The sequence below is a fragment of the Ciona robusta genome, chromosome 9 (assembly GCF_009617815.1).
Source record: "Ciona robusta chromosome 9, ASM961781v2".
In the NCBI taxonomy this organism is placed as follows: Eukaryota; Metazoa; Chordata; class Ascidiacea; order Phlebobranchia; family Cionidae; genus Ciona; species Ciona robusta.
This window is the reverse complement of record NC_143243.1, coordinates 4,260,866-4,284,415: the sequence shown is the minus strand read 5'-3', so window position 1 is coordinate 4,284,415 and position 23,550 is coordinate 4,260,866. Positions and strand designations below refer to the sequence as shown.

The 23,550-nt window shown below is 34.2% G+C and overlaps 1 protein-coding gene across 1 annotated transcript; it reads right to left on the bottom strand.

Moving 5' to 3' along the window:
- Window positions 1-66: 66 nt before the first annotated feature.
- LOC149731142 (exportin-6-like) lies at window positions 67-23,421 on the bottom strand. Its single transcript, XM_089884968.1, has 27 exons — window positions 23,116-23,421; window positions 22,744-22,834; window positions 21,786-21,898; window positions 20,458-20,550; window positions 18,060-18,333; window positions 16,494-16,707; window positions 15,800-15,898; window positions 14,891-14,992; window positions 14,520-14,603; window positions 13,937-14,063; window positions 13,284-13,393; window positions 12,729-12,837; window positions 12,391-12,483; window positions 11,147-11,272; window positions 10,546-10,625; window positions 10,102-10,191; window positions 9,398-9,548; window positions 8,609-8,755; window positions 7,150-7,342; window positions 5,804-5,959; window positions 4,976-5,150; window positions 4,411-4,522; window positions 3,926-4,102; window positions 2,636-2,734; window positions 1,977-2,069; window positions 1,228-1,374; window positions 67-464 (listed from the first exon to the last, which is right to left on the bottom strand). The coding sequence occupies exons 1-27, from the start codon at window positions 23,116-23,118 to the stop codon at window positions 363-365; spliced, it is 3,360 nt and encodes a 1,119-aa protein (XP_089741094.1). The 5' UTR covers window positions 23,119-23,421; the 3' UTR covers window positions 67-362.
- Window positions 23,422-23,550: the final 129 nt, after the last annotated feature.

Sequence of the window (23,550 nt, the reverse complement as noted above, 5' to 3'; positions counted from 1 at the left end):
AGCTTCTTCTATTTCTTGCTGCTGCTCTGTATCTGTACATAGTGGTAAGCTAAGCAATACATAACAGCTGGTCATCAACAATGTACTTGCACGTTAACTGCATGATGTTTTAGCTTGTCGCTTCAATATGACATAGATGCGCGATTGCAATGAGAAGAATACAATAATCAAGGCACTGGTGAAAAAATGAAAGTTTATGCAAATGTTAAAATGCATTACTTTCCATGCAACAGTGCAAAAGAAAAAACATAAAGGCAACATATTGTTTACCGTAAATTTTAAAATTTGTCTAAAATTTTTAAGTTGTAGCAACATAATAAATAGGTAGATAGTGATAGCAATAATTTAACATTACAGAGAGACTAAAACTGAACAGTTCCTTCGGGTAAACTTGAATTGGAAAGTTTGAAAAACCGTAAATCGTTGACAAATAAAAGAAGTCGGCTTGTAAATGATGGCGCGTCCTGTTGGGAGAAACAACAATAACATATGATTGGTGGTTCTACTTTGTATGGGTGAGGCCCAATGAGACATGCCATGGGATCTTTATGTCAGAGCGCCGTGGCGTAGTGGTTAGCGCGCCTGCCTGTAACCATTAGGTAATTGGTTCAAGGCTCGTCGCTGCTACCATTGTGGGCGTATGTGTCTTTGGGCAAGACACTTAACGACAATTGCTCCAACCCAGTGGTCACTAATGGGTTGTCAAAATTATCAGCCATACATAAAAAAAATGAAAAAATTCCCAAAAAAATAATCACCCACAAAGTAACATACATGGTAACTCGTAAGCTGGCACGAGGTGTTAAACCCGTGTGATAACGACTGTCGTTTTCCGGCCACGCGAGGATAAAGTAAGTTACATTCATTCATTCATTCATTCAGAGTTAATGTATCATTAAAGAATGTTAAATAAGTGCAGACATTTTAGTTGATTGGAAGTTACTGCAAACATATATATTGAAATTTGGGCAACAACCTTAATTTATTGAAACGCATTGGCCATGCGTCAAGATAACATCAGAACATGAAACCAAACTTGAAAAAACAATGGACAACATTTAAAAAAAGGACAAAAAGAAAAGTGTCTCGCCAGATGGTAAAAAATGCCTGTGCAATAAAATTAACGTTTTTATTGGGGTAGCAATTTATAAAGCATTACATTATGCTCAGCAGTAACATTAGTACATCAGACGATAAAACACAAAAGCTAAATTGAAAAAAACTCACCCTTTCAGGTTTAAACGCACTGTAGAGAGAATGTTTTTGGTCAGCAGTCACACCCTCGGCATGCTGTAGGAATTGTTGCAGAAAATTGGAATGAAAATAATCCAGGTCAACACTGGACATGTTGAATACTGCCGTGCATATTTCTTCCTGGAAATTTAAATGCAACATTATAGATTTATTATTAAAATAGTGTAGGTAGCATAAATAGGATCCGGTGCTACGAAAATGTAACAAACAAAAATCAAATCCAACCATATGGTATATAAGAGAAGGTATCGTAAATCCTTGCCTAAATAGTATCGACAGTCTCTTATTACCATTTAAATAATATTTTGTCTGTGACATTTTCGTAGCTCCAGATCCTTACTATATTTCACTAAACAAAAATCGTTCAACTATATACGCATTATGTAAGGGTTAGATACGTAGAATTTACTACAATTTAGTAGAATAAATGGTATGTAAATTTCCCCAAAAAAATAGTACTAAACTACATAGCATTTTAAATCGAGTGGCAAAAAATCATGCACCTTTTCTGTTTGTTTTACTTCAATAGTTTGTTTTACTTTAATATTAAATTTAATCCTGCCTTATATTTAATACCACAAATCATTTGCTTTCTAGATTTTAGTGTTCTGTGTTTTGGCCTTTCCGGGTGTTGGGTATTGGGTCAAATCTCGCCTAAATCTCAGGTTCTTGACAAGAACCTCACCCATAAAGAATAAAAATAGTGTTCTGTGTAGTTTTACCTGTAGTAGGTTATGAGTCTTGTTAAGTAAAGCTTGTATTAACACGTTGACAAACTGGAATAAAACTCCTTCTTCAGATAACATGAAATACAACTGGAAAAAATAAAAACAAACATTAATAAACTTTTTTCCAAAATTTATGTAAATAATATATTATATTTAGCACTGTAACACAGCGGTTAGAGCACTCTCCTATAGACCAGAGAATCTTTATAGGTTATCCAAATTGACAGTTAGCAGGCAAAAATCACATTTATTCATTTGTCAATACAATATTACAGAAGGTCAAATTTCACTAAACAAAAGATAAACCACTCGTCCAGCGCCGTAGCACAGTTGGTTAGCACGACTGCCTCTAACCCAGAGGTTATGGGTTCAAGTCTCTTCGCTGCTACCATTGTGGGCATATGTGTCCTTGGGATAGACACTTAACAACAATCTCTCCAACCCAGTGGTCACTGATGGGTTGTTTAAATTATCACCCACACATAGAAATTCTTAAAAAATAATCACTCAAAAAGTAACATACTTGGACTTGGTAACTCGTAAGCTGGCACATGGGGTATAAAACAGAAGACCCATGTTATAACGATTGTGGTTTTCCGGACACGCGAGGATAAAGTTACACTCGTTCAGAGCTTAAACATAATAGAAACTACCTTCTCGTATAACTTCTGCTTGGAGTTAAGATCTTCCAACGTGTCAAGCACTTGTTTAAAAATGTTGATATCAGATTGTAAGAACGATTGACCAAATGCCTAAAATATTGGGTGAGAAGATTAACTAAAACAAACAAGAGTAAAACCACTAAATATTATCTTTTTGTTAAAGTAGTAACTTTATGTTTAAATTATGTCGCCCTATACATTTTTATTAATTGAACATCAGGCCCATATGGTAGCACGCTGGGGCCTGGGTGTAGGGGTAATGGACCAACTCTGGCCTCAATCTTATAACCCATGTAGTATTTCACCATAGAACCTCACCAATGTAGAATAGAATATGGTTGTTCTAACATAATGTTATAAATTATAAAAATATAATTCTCCTATAGGGTCAATAGTAAACCGCTCTCTGTTATATGTGTAAATACTAAATATCCTGAGAATTTTTTGCCAAACTGTGATTATAAAACGAAAACTGTAATTTAAGAGTAAAAGGAAAAGTATAAAAAATTGCGATGACTGATAAGTATCCTATTTCATGTTATAAAAACAAAACTATATCATCCAAAATATCTGGTGCTATGAAAATGTAACGAACAAAAATCAAGTCCAGGCCGAATTTAGTATTAGAGATATATATTTGCCTAATAATTTTTTGCCAAACTGTCATTAGAAAACGAAAACTCTAATTTAAAAGATAAAATATAGGAGGGTAAGAAACAGTTGTGGCGACTGATATGTATCCTATTTCATCAAATAAAAACAAAACTATATCATCCAAAAGATCTGGTGCTATGAAAATGTAACGAACAAAAATCAAGTCCAGGCCGAATTTAGTATTAGAGATATATATTTGCCTAATAATTTTTTGCCAAACTGTCATTAGAAAACGAAAACTGTAATTTAAAAGTTAAAATATAGGAGGGTAAGAAACAGTTGTGACGACGTATAAGTAACCTATTTCATCAAATAAAAACAAAACTATATCATCCAAAAGATCTGGTGCCACAAAAATGCAACAGACGACAGTCATTGCCTGACGATTGAGAAACTTCATATTCATTTATTCATACGAGATTTTAATCCCAGTGACCGTATTACCGCTAGGACCACAATAATAGATTATAGCTGTGAACTGAAAGCTTCTTCTATTTCTTGCTGCTGCTCTGTATCTGTACACGCAACAGACAAATATCAAGTCCAGCCACTTTTAGTATTAGAGATATATATTTGCCTAAATGGCATCGTCAGTCTCTGCAAAAAACATCAAAATATCAAACAAACCGTCATGATGGCAAGAAATTGCTGTTTATGGGCAATAGTTCCACTTTTGCTTGAATTCACTGATCCATCTTGAAGCATTGATGCTAACACGGGACTCGGGAAGAAATATCGATGACGACGCGATAAAACATGACTCAGCAGATGGAAGAGAGGTCCCTTGACATCCGAGGATTCGCGCTAAGGAGTAAAAAGATGTTCAGGATGATCTTTTAAATTTTTCTCCATTTATTGTACGTGGGATTTGCAGCTCCGGTTTTTAATTGATATTTTTTCCAGGCAAAGATTTTAACAATACTATGTTTAGTTCTGTTAGATGTACATGTCATTATAAGCTTTTATCTTTTTCCGGCATCAGACAACTTTTATATTTAAAGTTCCTTTTGTTTGGTTTAAAACAATATATGCTTGGTTTTAGGACTATGGAACCTTTTCATGTCGTGCTATATGCCTATTCTATATCCATATCTTTATATGATTCTACCCACCTGGCTAACTATAGGATATATTTGTTGCACAGCAAACACAATAATACTTGGTGTGAATGTTTTGAACGCATTTCCCGTCTCATCGATTACCAGTTCAAGAATTTCTATGAATCTATATGGAATAATTTGTATGCATATAACTAAAGGTGGCTGTACACAGTATCCGGAATTCATCCGTTTTGTCCGGATTTCGCTGCCGCATGCAAACTCGGTAGTGGGTTTGCATACGACTTTACAAGTGAATTCGCATGCCGGATACTGTGTACAGCCACCTTAAAAGTTTTCTTGCTTAAAATATAACATAGACATTCACATTTAAGGTTAAAGATAAAAACTAAGGTGTAAGAAAAGAGAATATTGCATTTTTTGAACAAAAAACAAAAGCTATAACATTTAAGATTAAGATTTACAAGGTAATACATTCAGGGAGAAATATAAAGAATAAAAAATACAGATTGAGAATTTTTAACACATAATCCGCAAAAATATATCACTCAAGCCTGTTATTGAGATTGGATTTTAATCAGCGACAAAAAAAACTAAAATTGGAAAAATTTTGACTTACTTTTCCACGACCCGCACACCAGCTGCGTTCTCATGAAGGATCGTCTCCTGTAATCGTTCAGGCGTAAAAGTAGTGAGAAACGATTGAAGGGTCCTCGCTATCGAGTCGGGCCCGATCTGACGACGTAAGGCAGAAAATATTCGAAGGAAAAGTGACATCAGGACTTCCACTGTGTCTGTTGGAGGGTTAAGAAAAATTATTGTATAGTACTTTGTGGTAACATGGGACACCTTTAACACAAAATATCCAAATACCCTGATTGTTTTTTAAACAATTAACAGCGGTATATGGGAGTCGTAAGGGTACTATTTTATTATTCTTTGAATGTTCTTTGTTTACCACCAACTGTGACAAGAAAAAAAAACACATAAAAAGTGTCCCATTTTCCCCCACCCTACTATATGTTAAAACCATTGCCAACAAACATACAAGTTTAGGCCTACAACAAATTTAAACCATAAAAATGTTAACACAATAGAAACAAACACAAGTAAAACAACACAAATCAAACAAACGCAAATTTCACACACCTACAAAAACCTCAACAAGAACAAATAAAACACATACACAGATATGTTATCTGACCAGAAAAATAGAACACACTCTAATGCAAAACTGAAGAACACAAAACACATGAATTTAACCCAACCAGCACAAAAACAACAAACACAAATCACTTCTGTAGCAAATAATTTCTATAGATAAAAAATCTAATAATTTTTACATAATATTACTATAACTTTTAAATGGGACTTTTTATTTGAAAACCTAATAATATTTTTTCTTAAAATTTTTTATAATAATATTACTCTAAATTTCTGTAATCACCTGGATGCGAAATATAAATAGGAAACAACTGCAGTGAAATGGTGATACATTGTTCGATGGATGAATGACAAAGTTGACGAGATTTTGAAGCTTCATCTGCTACAGCTTCAACCACACCATCCAATATTAAAACTGCACGGAGTATCACTGGTTTTGCTGTTGAAGAAAAGGAATTTAATGTATGAATGTAACTTACTTTATCCTTGCGTGGCAGGAAAGCGACAGTCGTTATCACACGGGTTGAACACCTCGTGCCAGCTTACGAGTTACCATGTATGTTACTTTGTGGGTGAATATTTTTTTGGATTTTTTTTTATTTTTATTTCATGTATGGCTGATAATTTGGACAACCCATTAGTGACCACTGGGTTGGAGCAATTGTCGTTAAGTGTCTTGCCCAAGGACACATACGCCCACAATGGTAGCAACGTCCAGCCTTGTGAACCCAGTACCTCTGAGTTACAGGAAGGCGTGCTAACCACTATGCCACGGCGCCTGCGCCGGTATATAGATATCAGGAGTAGTGATAAAGACTCTTAAAGAGAATTGATGCTTTTTCTTTGTATTAGTCGTGTAATGGAAATAACTACGATTATCAATGCCTAAGATTGTATAAGCATCATAAGCAGTGGCGCAGCCAGAAAAAAATAAGGGGGGGGGGTTTAATCCAAAAATTTTTCAAAATTCTTTTTTTTATATTTTAATAAAAAATTTATTTGGGGGTTTAAAAGGGGGGGTCATGACCCCCAAAAAAAAAATGTAAGTACTGTATTACTGTTGCTGGTAAAGTATTTTTTATACATAGTTATTATCCTTAACGATAAGGGGAGAAATGATGTTTTGCTGTGTTTCAGTCAAAATATGAAAATAAGTATCATGGGTTTTGCTGGTGAGGAAAAAGTATTTTGAAAGTTGGTTCAAAGTTGTATAAAACAAAACAAGAAGTCGTTGTGTGTATGTAATTAAGAATGGATGTCGAGCCCGCAAACTTAGCTTATGTATTTACAAACTGGGGCATTACATTAATATGGTAATTAGTAAAAAACACATCTGGTATAACAATAATAGCTAACATAACAATTGTAGAAACAGTTAATGTTATTGCAGTTCTTAATAGTAATAGGAAAATAAGTATTATTAGTTATTACCAATGGCAGTGCCTAAGATTGTCAGAAATCTTGGTTTGTTTAATAAGATTTGTTAAAAGTGAAAGATGACATTAAAATCACCAGCTTGAACATAATTTAGATATTTTAAAATCCACTGTTTTGGACTAAAATTGGAACATAAAATTATTTTTTTGCAAGAAAACAGCATGATAACTTTTGTGGAATACATAAACTAACCTCTCTCATATAAATTATGATCAGTTTGTAAAGCAGATAAGTTGTTGGAGAGGGACATATATTCGCCAAGCAGGGATTTAATAAAAGTTTTATGATTTTCACTACGTTCGTGCCAGCTTTGTTCAGCTTCTGGTGTGTTGGGCCATGGAAACAACAGGAGGCTTGACAGGGATCTGTATATCAGGCTTTGCGTCTGAAATAAATAATACAAGCAAATTCAGGTTTGTTTTTTTAATGGCACTTATACGCTTTTTGCATGGTAAAATATTTATGCGAATAGCGATTCGCATAAAGTCGTCATTTGGTAATTCACTAACTGCGTTATTTTGCATGGTCATCAGTTAAGGTTAAACAGTTTGTTAGTTGGCTTATTTTAGTACAATAATGTTAAATCATGTTTATAATTTAATTTCTCATACTTTATGGTGCAATTTTACCAACTAAAAACAGTAAAAAAAACTCATAAACTGTCCAGTGTCCTTCCACCATATTTTTCTTTATTCACATAATGCGAGTAACAACCAACCTCCTACCGCAGATGACTCGCTTATGGCGTTATGCGTGCTAGTTTTGTTCCCCACAAAGTAATATACTTGGTAACTCATAAGCTGGCAGGAGGTGTATGAAACAGAACACCCGTGTTTAGCAACTGTCGTTTTCCCGCCACGCGAGGATCAAGTAAGTTTCATTCATTCATTCTTACAAGTAAATATGTGAGTACTTGTTACCCGCATAATAGTAAGTTAGTAACCTTACAAAAAGGGTATTATTTGAGTTTGTGTAGCAGGGTTATTGGCTTGTTACAACACAACAAAGGTGACCTGTCTCACACACCTCGTGCTAGTTTACAAGCTAATACAAGTGTAAGCAAGTGGGTAACTTTTTTTATGGGTAAAAACTTTACAACTTATCAGTGACCTTTGGGTTAAAGCAATTCATATTTAGTGTCTGTCAAACACATCTTGGAAAGAGTTAAGAACAAAGTTACACTGGGCGAATAAAAGGTACATATTATAAGCCTGGGTGTTGGGGTAATGGGTCAAATTTGGCCGAAACCTCAGGTCTTCAACAAGAACCTCACCCTTATAGAGTTAAACATGCATACATAATATTTCTAATGTTGGGATAATGGGGCAAATCTGACTTAAAGCCCACATCTTCGACAATGACCTTACCCTTATAGAATTGAACAAACATATAGAATATCTTTAATGTTGGGGTGTTGGGGCAAATCTGGTCAAAACCCAGGTCCTTAAAGACTTCACCCTTATAGAATTGAACATGCATATACAATATCTTCAATGTTGGGGTGATGGGGCAAATCTGGTCTAAACCCCCCAAGGACCTCACCCTTATAGAGTTAAACATATATATATATTTCTGATGTTGGAATAATAGGGCAAATCTGACTTAAACCCCACGTCTTCGACAAGGACACATAATCACAAACAGGTCTCACCTTCATTGGAAGTTTATTGCACAAGCCATTCGCGACATCATGGTAAAGTTTTTGTATCGCAGGTGATTGTGAAAGGAATGTTGCTCTCACTGTGGTAACCACCGAAAGCAAGGTGTGTGCTGATGATAAACTGATTTTGTCCGGTACCTGGGATTAATTGCTTGAATATTAAAGCTGTTATGTTTATGTATCATTCATTTAAAGTAATGAAAGCTCTAATGGTTTTGGTATTTTCAACTAAAATGTTGAAAACGGAAAAAAATATTTTTTACACCTATGATATTTTGTTTGTAAAATATGTATCTGAAAAGTATATAACTGAAAATCACACATAAAGTACAGTTTTATTCATATAGTAGCTGGTTTGTTTTATTCATATCTTAGATATAAATCATTTACTTTAAAGTTAGTAGTTGGGTTTATTAACAGCACTTCACAACACAAGAACATGTTTAGAATGAATGACCAACAAGGTGAGACAGGAGGCCAGACAGAAAAAGGAAGAAGGCAAAATCACTGAGGCAGAACATAATGTACATGATTGGGAAGGGGGCACCACACATATAAATTAGATATAGTAGGGTGGGGGAAGATGGGATACCTTTGGCTCATATTGCGTATTTTAAACACGGTTTATGGGTGGGGAATTGATTTTATAATTTTTTGCATCTTCTTTGTTTACTACCAAATAGAACTAGAAAGTAGTATGAAAAAGTGTCCCATTTTCCCCCACCCTACTATACAATAGGAACTACAACACTGGTAACTAAACAATTATTATACCTTTACCTGTTTGCTTAACACCGGCACAATAACATCCATGTAACTACTGAGCAGTTGGGATAGTTGAGCTTGTGAATGCCCAGCATGTTGTGCTTCACTGTATAACTGGGACAACCAGTGTGTGTAGGGTTGTAAGCAAGCGAGCGCCTCTGCTTGTCTGGGGGAAAAAAGGGGAATGTGAATGTAATGTATATAACTTACTTTATCCTCGCGTGGCCAAAAACGACAGTCATTACTCATTATAACACGGGTGTCCATGCACCTCATGCCAGCTTAAGAGTTACCATGTATGTTACTTTGTGGGTGATTATTTTTTGGGGGGATTTTTTTTTTTTTTTTTAAGTGTGGCTAATAGTTTAGAACCCATTAATGACCACCGGGTTGGAGCAATTGATGTTAAGTGTCTTGCCCAAGGATACGCCCAAAATGGTAGCAACGACGAGCCTTGAACCTATTACCTCTGGGTTCGAGGCAGGCGCACTAACCAACTGGCAACTGCACTGGGCGCGTTGAAATATTAGCGTTAACATGCAAGAAAATATTAGCGTTAATATTACTAAAGTTTATTAGTATAACTTTATTATACAACTTTATTATAAAATTGTATGCAAGTTAAAAGTAGTTTTTCATCATAGACTGCATTATATTGTTTGTTTATTGTAAGTACACATACGGTGCTTGGTGAAAGCAGAATAATATAATGTACTTACACCGCAGTAGCATCTTTCACAACAGCAGGAGGGAGATTGGATGATTGATATAAATGATTCTTACAACCAAATAAAGCAATGGTTAGAAATCTGAAACAAGAAACAAGGTTTAAAAATCAATACTCAAAAATAATATATTTATAGCAGACGAAACATTGGTTGTTTTAGATCAGAAAACATAAAATTGCCAGATTTTTTTCAAAGTTTATAAATTAGTACAAAAAATTAGTGTTAATTGGAAATAGAAAGTTTAAATTTGGTCTATTGCATTTCGGTCAACATTCATTTCATAATTTTAATGTAAACACCAAATTACAGAATGGTCTACAAATAGGTGCAGATGTTTTAAAACACCATGTATGCACTAAACACCATTTTGTAGCAAACATTTTAAAAAACATTTATGTATTAGGAGGAAACTAATATATTTAATAACCGACTTACTTCTGTATCAATGTTAACGCGGTTTGAAAATGTTCCTGGAAATTCTCAGCGAGAAACAATTCAGATATTCGGCCAAACGCCTGCAAATATATTTCATGATTTAAAAAGTTTTAAAAATATATGAACAAGTAAAATACATTGGCGTTAAAAGCATTATAGCAGTTTGCGTTTGAATTTAACCGTATCACATTTCATCATTTATTCAAAACGCCCCGTACTTTACTTTTTAAGATTTAATCATGTTTTGCATTTTTTTTTTAAATATGATTTAGTTATGCCTGGGGTAACACGTAAGCGGACACGAGATGTATGAAACAGAACAACCGTGTTACAGTAGTTGTTGTTACCTGCCTCGCTAGCAGAAATAATTTACATTTTTTAACTGGAACATCCACCAGTTTGCGTTTAAGGTTTAAATTGATGAAAATTCTAAAAATACAGCCGTTAAATTACATTAAAGAAAGAAAACTAATTTTATTAGCCATGTTTTTAAATGCTATGTTTTATAATAACCATAATATTGCATATCAGTAGGTAACTGTATAAATATCATCAACTATATAAATATTAACACAAAGTATATATACGAATGTCTACTTACTTGCAAGCATGTAGCGAGGTCCCTCATAGACCTTTGTAACCTTGGTAGTTGATTCACATCTAATGTTGAAACCATGGACCAGTTGGTTTCAATGTACAAAGATGCCGTTTCCTCTAATATTGGGTACTAGTGGTGGATGTTTCAATAAATAAATGTAAATTATTCTTGCTAGCGAGGTGGGTATTAAAAGTTGTGTAACACGGATGTTCTGCTTTATACACCTTGTGTCCAGTTAGGATTTACCCCATATGTAACTTGTTTATTCCTACATGGCACGACAATGACAGTCGTAGACACAGGTGTTTTGTTTCATTCACCTTGTGCTCGCTTAGTGACCACATTTGTAACTTGTTTATTCTTACATTGCAAGACATCGAAAGTCGTAGAACACGGGTGTTCTGTTTTATACATCTTGTGTCCAGATAGTTTTATTACATATGTAACTTGTTTATTCTTACATTGCAAGACATCGAAAGTCGTAGAACACGGGTGTTCTGTTTTATACACCTTGTGTCCAGATAGTTTTATTACATATGTAACTTGTTTATTCTTGCATTGCAAGGCAACGACATTTGTAGAACACGGGTGTTTTGTTTTATACACCTTGTGTCAAGTTAAGATTTACCCCATATGTAACTTGTTTATTTTTGCATTGCAAGGCAACGACAATTGTAGAACACAGGTGTTTTGTTTCATTCACCTTGTGCTCGCTTAGTTACCACATTTGTAACTTGTTTATTCTTACATGGCAAAACAACGACAGTCGACAGAACACGGGTGTTCTGTTTTACACACCTCGTGCCCGCTCAGTTACCATATTTGTACCTTCTTTATTTTTACATGGCAGGGCAACAACAGTCGTTAAATCACGGATGCTCTGTTTCATACACCCCGTGCCTGCTTTGGTAACACATTTGTAACTTCTTTATTCTTACATGGCAAGACAACGACAGTTGTATAACACGGGCGTTCTGTTTCATTTACCTCTAGCCCAGTTAAAAGTTACGGCATATGTACCTTGTTTATTGTTACATGGCAAGTTAACGACAGTCATTAAATTACAGGTGGTCTGTTTTATACACCCATGCCTGCTCACTAGTTATCACGTATGTAGTTTCATAAAAAAATGATTTGTATGTTTAGTGTCTTGTCCAAAAATTCTTTTAAATTTACAAATGTAGTGTACAGTAAAAAGCAATAAAAACATGTTTAAGATAAAAACAAGCAAAATGTATTTAACTCACCAATAAAGAGATTGTTTCATTAGGAAATAATTTTCCAATTTTCGCAATAAGTTCAATGTTTTCAATCAAGTACATTTCCCATTCTGTGTGGCCCTGCATGTATTTAATAATAAACAGATATTAGCACAACTTCTACTGTCTATATACCTTATTTCACATCATATGTCTTGAAAAAACTATAAAAAAAAACTAAAAATACATTTAAACTGTTTTAAAGCAAGGTTCAAAATTCTGGTAAAATTTTTACAATTATATCACCTACATATAAAAACTGTTTAAACTTTTTATACAAAAAATTGTTTAAAATAACACATATAACATCAATGGTAAAGACATACATTATCGTCCATAGTTCCATCATCCAGTTCAGTTAAATGGTTTGCATTGAATCGAAACTGTATATGTTGAAGTATAGAAGTGGAAAACAACACCATACCTTCCCTGTACCTGGAAGATTTAGCAAATTATAAAAACAGCTAATTTTACTAAAAGGGCTTTAGTTTGCATCTGAATTATTTTATTAAAGTTTTTATTTATTTGGAATTGGGTTTATATACTATTTGTAAAAATGAGTGAAGTTTCAAAATTTTTGAGTAGGGTGAAAACTTTATAAAGTTGTTATATAGTAGGGTGGGGTAAGATGGGAAACTTTTTCATTTTATTTTAGTAAACAAAGAACTTTCAAATAATTTTAAAACCGTATCCTTGCGACTCCCATATACTGTTGTTAATTGTTTAAAACACTATTAGGATATTTGGATATTATGTGCTAAAGGTGTCCCATCTTTCCCCGCCCTAGTATATATAAACTTAAACAATAGAGAATACACAGTAATGATAACAGTTGAAAACGATAAAAAACTCTTTATTGTGGGTAACAATGCATCAACAACCTTGTCAAAACATATTCTTTGTCTTCTTTACTTTTCTCTGCAGTATTCGTTACGTAATCCACAAATATCTCCCAGATATCCAAGCAGTTGATGTAATGCTCGTGTGAAGTCTGAAGTATAGGAGGTTTTAACTATTACAAAATGAATGAATGCATGCAGCTTCCTTTATCCTCATGTGGCCGGGAAAAGTCAGTCGATAAACATGAGTGTTCTGTTTAGTACACCTCAAACTAGCTTACAAGTTACCAAGTATGTTACTTTGTAGGTGATTATTTTTTGAAATTTTTTTATTTTTTTTATGTAAGGCTAATAATTTGGGCAACCCATTAGTGACCACTGGGTTGGAGCAATTGCCTTTAAGTGTCTTGCCCAAGGACAGATATGCCCATAATAGTATCTGTGACGAGCCTTGAACCCATTAGCTCTGGGTTAAGACAGGTCCGAGCTAAGCGCTAAACAACTGTGCTACGGTGCCAGACAAAATCCCTTTTGTCAATTTGTGTTTGGTAGATTTTTTTACATTTTTTGTGACAATATGCAGCAGTGTAGACAGTTATATTTTTAAACTTAAAAAAAAAGAAAATTTCATAAAATGGACTTTTGATAAGAAAGGTTTCTAAAATGGTTGTAGATAATATAAACTATTGACCAACCTGGTGGAACGTGAATTTAAACAAAAGAGTAAGAAACTGTAGGAGAGGAAAACTTTGGTTTGAGGCGATCCTTGAGAAGTGTAGGCTTACAAACAGACGGAGAAATTCAATAAATTTCTCCAAATAACTGAAAAATGTTTTAAAATTAAAAAAATCATCTTAAATTAACAAAAAATCTGCTTTGTTTTATAAAATTAAGGCATAAAAACAGACAGCATTATAATTTGAGGTCAATGCTTTTCCTAATCTTTAAGCTATTTTCTTCAACAGTAATAATGAAAACCCAGTCTTTTGGAAATAAGTTTTAAAATTGAAAAAAAAAATTTTAAATTAACAGAAAATCTCTTTTATTTTAAAAAAAACAAGGCATAAAAACAGGCAGGACTACTATTTTGGAGGATAGTGCTTTTCCAAATTTTTTAGCTATTTTCTTCAACAGTGATATTGATAATGAAAACAGAGTTTTCTAAATATTTGCAGCAACATAGATGTAATAATTGAAGGCTATTCTATTCTTTCTTCGCATGTTAAAAATAAGTACTTTAGTTTGTTATTTTTTACTATTGTGATTTGTGATACTTACTTGTCATCCAATTTATCGAGGGATTCTCTTGGGTTGTCACCACGTGTAAGTTGCTGCAGTAGGTGAAATGTTTGACGAAAAATCCTGTTAAAATTCATGTTTTATTCACTTAAAAATTCAAGTTTAGTTCTTTTTTACTAAAAAAATATGTTAATTTTTACTAAAAAAATTGTTTTTTTTTACTAAAAAATATGTTCTTTTTTACCAATAAATATGTTCTTTTTTACCAATAAATATGTTCTTTTTTACTAAAAATATGTTCTTTTCAGTAAAACTACATTGTAAGGTTCATGACTAAAAATTTTACTCCCTGCAACCTGAGATTTAGGTATTCAGCATATGTTACATTTACCAGATACTTATTCACTAACCTAACTAAATATTCTTCAAAGTTATGAGGAACACAGTTCTTGGACATCAGTTCATTAACACACATCATTGCTTTGCAACCCAACTCTGATAATGTTAATCCACTGGGGATAAAGAGTATTTTAACAATGTATGAATGAATGTAATTTACTTTACCCTCGCGTGGCCGAAAAAAGACAGTTGTTATAACTTATAACACGGGTGTTTATGCACCTTGTGCCAGGTTAAGAGTTACCATGTATGTTACTTTGTAGGTAAATATTTTTTCGGGAATTTTTTCTGTTTTTTCATTAGGTAAATATTTTTTTCGGGAATTTTTTCTGTTTTTTCATCTATGGCTGGTAGTTTGGACAACCGATTAGTGATCACTGGGTTAAAGCAATTGCTGTTAAGTGTCTTGCCCAAGGACACTTATGCCCACAATGGTAGCACCGACATGCCTTGAACCCAAAACCTCTCGGTTAAGCAGGTGCGCGCTAAGCGCTAAACAACTGTGCTACGGCGCCAGACACCCAATAACATGCAGATCAACCATTTCTCTCTTATAACTTGCAATACTTAAATACAGGTATTGATTTTGAATATTATTGATCGTTTAATATGTTTCGCAATAGGGTCAAATATTGGTATTAGTAAAACTATTAAAATGTCAAATATCGGTAATAGTAAAACTATAAAAATATCTGTATTAGTAAAGTTATAAAAATATCTGTACTAGTAAAACTATAAAAAAATCTGTATTACTAAAACTATACGAATATCGGTACCAATGAAAAAAAAATGATATCAGCCAGTCGCAAGTCAGTAATCAGTACGTTTTAGTTGTAGAAAAAACACCGCTTATCATTGCAATGTTGTTATATTAGAGTGATGTGTTTAACAGCCATGCTTTAATAAATGCACTATCTTGCCTGGAAGAGTTTTGCAAGGAATCACTTGTACCAAGTCTTGCATATCTAAACACAACACTCAGTAAATCTGGAGTGATGCTGGTAGAAAGAGGAATCCAGCTGCAATACAAGAGGCAAATAAGCTTAGTAAAATCAAATAAGTTTTATGGCTAAGAAGCAAAAATAGTTTTTTAAAAATTTAAAAGTTTAAAAAATTTTAAAACTTTAAAAACTTTAAAAAATTTTTAAAGTAGTTGCAAAAAATTTAAAAATTATTAAGTAAAATTTAAAAAAATTTAAAAATTTTAGAAAAGTTGCAAAAAATTTACAAATTATTAAGTCAAGTCGAAAAAGTAAAATATTTCTACAATTAAAAAAAAAATCAGTGCTTTTTAGGATTTTTGCTACAAAAATGAGTGGCAATTGTTTATAGTTGGGTTATTTGTTGGTACGTACTTAAAAATGTTATTGTAAAAATACAGTATTTCCAAATAGTACGTCACAAAAGTTATATTATTAATTTATATTTTAGAGTGGTGGCACAATAAAAAATATCCAAACAAACTTGTTGATTTAAAAACCTTTATGAAAAACCTAACAGAAATGCAAGATTGCGGAAATGCCGCTTTTTCATTGAAAAAATCACTATTCCGAATCTTAAAAAAAAAGATTTTAAAAATAGTAAGATATTGTATTTATAATAATATCAAAATACCTGAATAATTGGCATAAGCACTCTAGTGCGTGTGTCATAATACTGAGTGAATGTGGTGGAATGTTTACTGTGGTTATATGGGGAAGGGAATCTCCTTGGAACACAAATAGATCAAATAGATTTGATTCCCCGGATCCTGGGGAAGGGGGAGGCGTGGCTTTGTTGACGTGAGAGAATTGCCTGAAGTTTGCTTCCCATTCAATACGAAGGGATTCTGTAAAAACATAGTTCATGCTGTCAGAGGCGTATCTTGGAATTTATTAACTAAAATCCTAATTTTACACACATTTTATGCATCGTATGAAAAGCAGATGTGTGGCCTAATGACACAGGGTAATTTTAAGCCTTATTATCACAAAAAAGGAGGTCCACACCAGAGACACCAGATCGCTAAATACACCCACGCATACGGTGGTTGCTATATGCCATATGTGTAAACTGCCATGTCAAGGTATTCTAAGGGTTCAGGATTAAAGGAATAAAATTTAAAACAACATAAGGGTGGCAGAAACCAGGTGGCAGGTATGTAAAAAATAAAAATCCGGCCGATACCGGTTTGCAATTATATTTTTCCGACAGTTTTCCCGGCGCGTGTGTTCTGACGTCAAATTTTGCCTCTCTATCTAGCCCCGCGTTCTTGTGCCGCTTTCACCATGTAGAAGGCTTTTGGATATAAGCCAACCATTTCTCCTGCGGTCCTTCGTAGCGTAAGAATTTAATTAAAAACGTGTCCATCATGTTTCGTCTTTTCCCCATCAAAGTCTAATTGCCGCGACGATTTTCATGTGTAACACACACGTAAGTGTCACAGGACTAAACATTTAGCCGTAAAATTAAAGTTTTGCTACTGATCTTTTCTAATAAATACGGCATAGTGTCATTTATACTACGCGCGAAACTTTGTCCGGTCAACATAGAAAGTAATAACAGACGCTAGTTTAAGCAAGGAATACTCTACTAGGATTGCTACTTTAATAACACTATAAAACTAATCGGCGATTACCAACTACAGTTAAAAAAACATGTTTCTACCTGCAACTAATTTTCTTTGTAATAATAATTACCGGGAATTTAATAGTGCTTTAAGATTGTCTGTGTTTTATATTCCGTAACACGAGTTGAAATATTTGTTCGTATTGTTACGTATTACATTACATTAGTCACAATCCCTATTATGGCGCAATCAAATACCGCAAGTGCATTACGACATAGCTAGTAATGTTACGTCACAATTGCCATTGTCTCCGCATATATGCCGGATTTATGATAACATAAAGCTGTTTGTTACGTCAGAACTGCACGAATAGGTAACTTACGCATACTTTAACACGAAACGAGATGTTACGCAGCCGGCCAAGTAAATAAATTCCGGATTCCCACGCCGGCCGTTTTTTTGCCGGCAGTTTTTAAAAAATCCGGCCGATGCCGGCGGCATCGAAAATAGGCACTTTTTACACCGCTGCCAGGTAGTAGTTGAATTGGATAGGAATGAGGTTACTGCTCGCCCTTGGCTATGATGTATGGAGATATAAGTATGACAAATATGCTTTAATCAATTCAATTCACCTGTGATGATGGCGATCATGTCTGGGACTTGCTGTAGGAGAAGTTTCCTCAATTCTTCCTTTCTTTGACCAGAAACATCCTCCCGAGGTGATGCGAGTTCCTCCGATGCGATCCTGAGAGCAATAAGTCCGAGAGCACGAGTGTTGCTTCCTCCTGAAGAGGATGCAAGCTGGAGGAGTCCGGAGAAAAAGTCCGGATAAAACATCGGCCAATCTGATCTTCCGATGTCAACGATGACTTTGACGAGTTTGTTCGTGATAAACATTGGAACTTTCTAGGAATGAAACGAAAGAAATGATAAAAAAAATTAAAAACAAATAAAAATAAAGTTATGGAAAGAGTAACTTTAAAAGTATTGCACTAAAAATTAGTGATGTACCGAAGTTTCGGTTTGCCGAATTTATTCGGCCGAATCAGCGATTTTGACAAACATTCGGTTTTGGCCGAATCGTGCGTAAAGATTCGGCAAAAACCGAACTTTTTCACAGACAATATAGATACGATTAGCAAGAACTTGCGCAATTTGTGAGATAAGAATTAAAGACTATTTGCAACAAATAAGTTTAATTCAATTAATCGTCATGCTTTATAGCAACGCTAATCATTTCGGATACGGTTCTATGGGCTATAGCACACGCGCACTTTGATAAACTTCTTCACATTCGCGACCGAATCTGCTCCCGATCGTCGATAAAGAAACACTCGCTTTTTCTCTCTAAATAGTGCACGCGTCTGTTCCCGATCGTCGATAAAGAAACACTCGCTTTTTCTCTCTTAATAGTGCACGCGTCTGCTCCCGATCGTCGATAAAGAAACACTCGCTTTTTCTCTCTAAATAGTGCACGCGTCTGCTCCCGGTCGTCGATAAAGAAACACTCGCTTTTTCTCTCTAAATAGGGCACGCGTCTGCGCACGATCCCCTGCACATTTTTAGCACAAAGCAGAATACAAAATGTAAAAGTAAAGTTTTCGAATAATTTTTTTACTCTCGGTATAGTTTTAATCCAGTAACCGTAAGTAGTATAAATGCAGGTAAATCGCGATTATGTGAATTTTAATTGATGCAAATATAAGTGCGAGCAGCGAAGCTATCAAGAAATTAGAACCAACACAAATTGTAATGTAATATTGTTAAGTATGGTCCCGGCCGAGCTTGGACAGAAGCCAAAAACGTCGTTCTTGGGCACCGCGCGAAAATCAGAGTTTCGTGAATCCCAGTTGCAAGATATTAATTTTACACCTAAAATATTAAATTTAAAATTTATATACACATGTTACGTTATGTAACATTCAAAATCCAAAAACATTTCATATAAATCCGACAATTTATATACCACGGGGCACAGGCTGCTCGCAAATTAGACTGAGATTAGCATTTCGTCGGTTTCTACAACAAATTCACAACGATTGCTTCGCTTACTAAGTGTTGAAAGTATGCTATCGCATGCGTCTTCCTTTATTTCCCAAGCCGACGCAGAGCGTAAAATGGGACGCTCATACACAATGTTATTTCGTCACAAAAGTAAATAATTTTTTTGTTTTCGTAACACAGGTTTTGTCAATGGTTACGCCGTTACAGTAAAGAATTTTTAAGTTCTCGAATAACTGCTCGTCCGTGTTACGATAAAAATAAATTTATCTAATCCACGCTCGTCCGTCACCGTTGTGCTTTTCTCCCAACGATTTACCTTTCCTGTAGTTTTGGTTCGTAAATACGCGCGTTATTAGGAGACTAATGTTTCCCACAACGCTTTATTGCCACATTAAAGACTTATACTGAAATTGTTGATACTTGTGTGTGACACGGTGCCATGATAAAGTATTTTCCTTTATGTCTTTTTTACCGACCGGCCGTCGCCGTAGGTTCGAATGACGTCATAAACGATTCGGTTGATTCGGCCGAATTGATTCGGCACAAATGGCCGAATATTCGGTTTCGGCCGAATCGTTTTTTTAGCGATTCGGTACATCACTACTAAAAATCACTTGAACAATAGAAATAATGAAAATTAAATAATATAAAAACAAAAGGAACTTAAACACAAAACAGGAGAAAAGCAGATCTAATGAAAAATAAAAAAGTTTAAATGATTTAAAAAATAAATAAAACAGTAAAAAGTTTTTCATTGTGCCAAGGACTGATTCTTAACTTAAAAAAACAAAACAATATATATATATATACACAATATTAAATCATTTGTAGTGTATGATGGTTTATAATTTATTCAGCAAATTCATTGTTTTTTCAGTTGGTAGCAATAATAACCTATGTTTTAACACAGGAAGTGCAAATAATCAAGTTATCGGACAATTAAAAAATAAACTAGATAGAGAGTTGCATTAAATCTAGGTGATTTAGATTGAACTAGATCATGTACATTTACATTACATGACTCACTTTGTGTTGTACAAGAAGAATGTGATTTAAACTTCTTCGGATTTCCCCCTTTGTATTTGGATCGCAGCCCAACCACATTTTATTCACCAAATTCTAATATTAAAGAATATAAAGATTGCAATATATACATAATATCAATATGTATATATAGTTGGGTGGGGAAGGATGGGACACCTTTTTATTCTATTTTCTCCTCTCATTTGGTAGTAAACAAAAAGCATTTAACGAATTATAAAACTGTATCCTCAGAACTCACATAAATCATTATCAATTTTTAAAACATGGTTAGGAATCTGAAAATTTGAATATTATGTGCGTGTCCCGTCTCCCCCCAACCTACCATACATATAACATATATAGATTATATAATACATGCTATAGCCTATCTAATAAATGAGAAAATATTTCAATACAAAAATAGAATCTCTACAGTTACACCCTATATAACATAACTAATTAAGTGTAGGCGTGGTTATGAGGTATGAATAAACTTCCTGTAGATTTACCTATGGTTACCCAGCATTGGTTAAGTATTACACAGCCTGTATTTATATACTAACAAACATAATGTCAAAATAAGAAATTACCAGATGTTTAAGTATCCTAGTTTTTATGTTTAAGTATCTTATTTAAAACCACATTGTTAAGGGTTCTTAACACTTCCGCCACCATTGATAGTATATTTACGAATTAGTAACAATGGCTTGCAGTGCCATTACACAAAAATATACATTTTACTTTTTTTTTGCCACATTGCATTTGAGTCAATAGTAAACTATGTATATAAATGTACGCTTGTTTTAAGCTGTTTAAGACTAAATGTGAACATCTGCTTTGAGATTATGTAATTTTTGACCAATTAGCTTGTGATCCTACGATCAGCTGTTTCTGACGATTTCATGAATATATTTACGCAATGTTACTATTTTACAATGTTTTTGCTACTGCCGCTGCTAAAATAATTACCGGATAATGGTTCAGACTTCAATGATTTAGTGTCTGATTATTACAATTATGATTTTGTGAGGTTTTGTTTTGTCCAATACTTTATCATTCGAGTCTGACGAATAGTGAAGATATGGATACATTGGTAGTAAGGTTTCACTTTGAGACAAACAGGAAAACAATGATATGTCACTGTTTCTTGGATTCATGTTGCGTAATTGCAAATTTCAATCGTAATTTGTGCCTTATTAAAATTCAATAAAATCCAAAATTATTGCGACACCAAGTGACCGATTGTTCGGCTCCAAAAGTGTTAACAATAACAACCACCAGATTTACTCTTAACAACACAATAGATGAACCTTCATAGATACTAGCATTACCTCAAGTACAGACAAACAATACATCATAACGTATTCATTTCCAGTCTTGGTGAATATTTCAAGACAGTGTTTCCACGATCCATTCTGGTTTCCAAATTTGTTCAATTGTTCCTCTGTGTAAATAAGTTGAATGAATGAATGTAATTATGTAACTTACTTTATCCTCGCGTGGCCTGAAAACAACAGTCGTTATAACACGGGTGTTCATACAACTCGTGCCAGCTTACGAGTTACCAAGTATGTCACTCTGTGGGTGATTATTTTTGGGGGATTTTTTCAGTTTTTTATGAGTGGCTGATAATTTGGACAACCTATTAGTGACCACTGGGTTGGAACAATAGTCATTAGGTGTCTTGTTCAAAGACATTTGCCCACAATAGTAGCGGCGAAGAGCCTAAAACCCATTACCTCTGGATTACAGGCTGGCGCGCTAACCAACCGTGCACCAAACTTAGTGATATTTTAATGAGCATTAAAAGGTAGGCTAAAATTATTTCACCTTTAAGACTAAAGAATATTTGTGACAAACAGTTTGGATGTTCCTAGTAACCGTTAGCCAACATATTCATAGTTACTGTATAAAAATATTTATCCAGAGGAAAAATGTTAGGTAGTTGTAATATTATTTACACTGTGACCAGTCTGCACAGTATGGCAGGTACATGGCGATTTTGTTTAAAAACTTTTGGTCATGCATGCCATAATTTAAACCAGTTGAGTGCTGTAGCGGGGTTGCTTAGCGTGTTTGCCTATAAACTAGAGGTAATGGGCCCAAGGGTCTTCGCTGCTACCATTGTGGGCATATGTTCATTAAACTATGAATCAAATACGTATCAAAATTGGTAAGTTTTACTAATGTGACTTGAAAATGTACGCGTTTTGCTTCATGCAAAAAATACCCGTCTTGCACAGGCAAGAAAGTAGAGGTGGAAATAACAATGATATAAAATGTTTATACCTATTTCTCGTTTTCGTTTGTTGCCTGTTGAAATGTGGAAGAACTCTGTCATCAATCTTTCCAATCCGACCGAAATTTCTTCCAAGTTTGCCTGGTTTGAAAAAGGTGAAAAGTTAATGTAAACAGAGAGAGATATTATTGAATGTGACACATTTAACCTCGCATGGCGGCCAAGGCCAATCTTTATAATACAGGCTTTCTGTTTTCCTACACATATTGTGCCTGTCTACCAGTTGACAAAAAAATAAATAAAACAACATAAACCAGCTTAATATATAAGGCTATGTTTCTATGTACATTTTATATGATTATATCTAAGTCTAACCAAAGCTTCTAGGTTGTTGTACGCATTTTTGAAGAATACCTACTTACCATTTTTAAATGAGCTTTTTCTGGTCTAGAAACACGAACAGCCTATTGCTTCACCCTTGTAAATTTCGGTTTTAAGAGTATTTAAAATAGGAAAGAATAAATGCAAAATAGACAATTGCTATACGTTATTATGCCTTTTAATTAATTTAGCTCATTAAGAATAGTGGTTCTGTTGGTTACTCAATCGAAGTAATGCGTCATTAGATTACTAACGCCTTCGCACTGCGTCAACCTATTAACCCCACAAACACAAACAACAACAAACTATTTGTCGTTTATTAAATCGACACAGGACCCAACCCCGAAACGGCTATATACTCCGCCGCGCCATCTCGCGGTAGGTTTTTTATATTATTAAAAAAATGAATCTGGAACATTTTGATTTGTCCTATCGTTGCAGACGCTGAAACCAAACTGGGAGTCAGAAGCAACAAT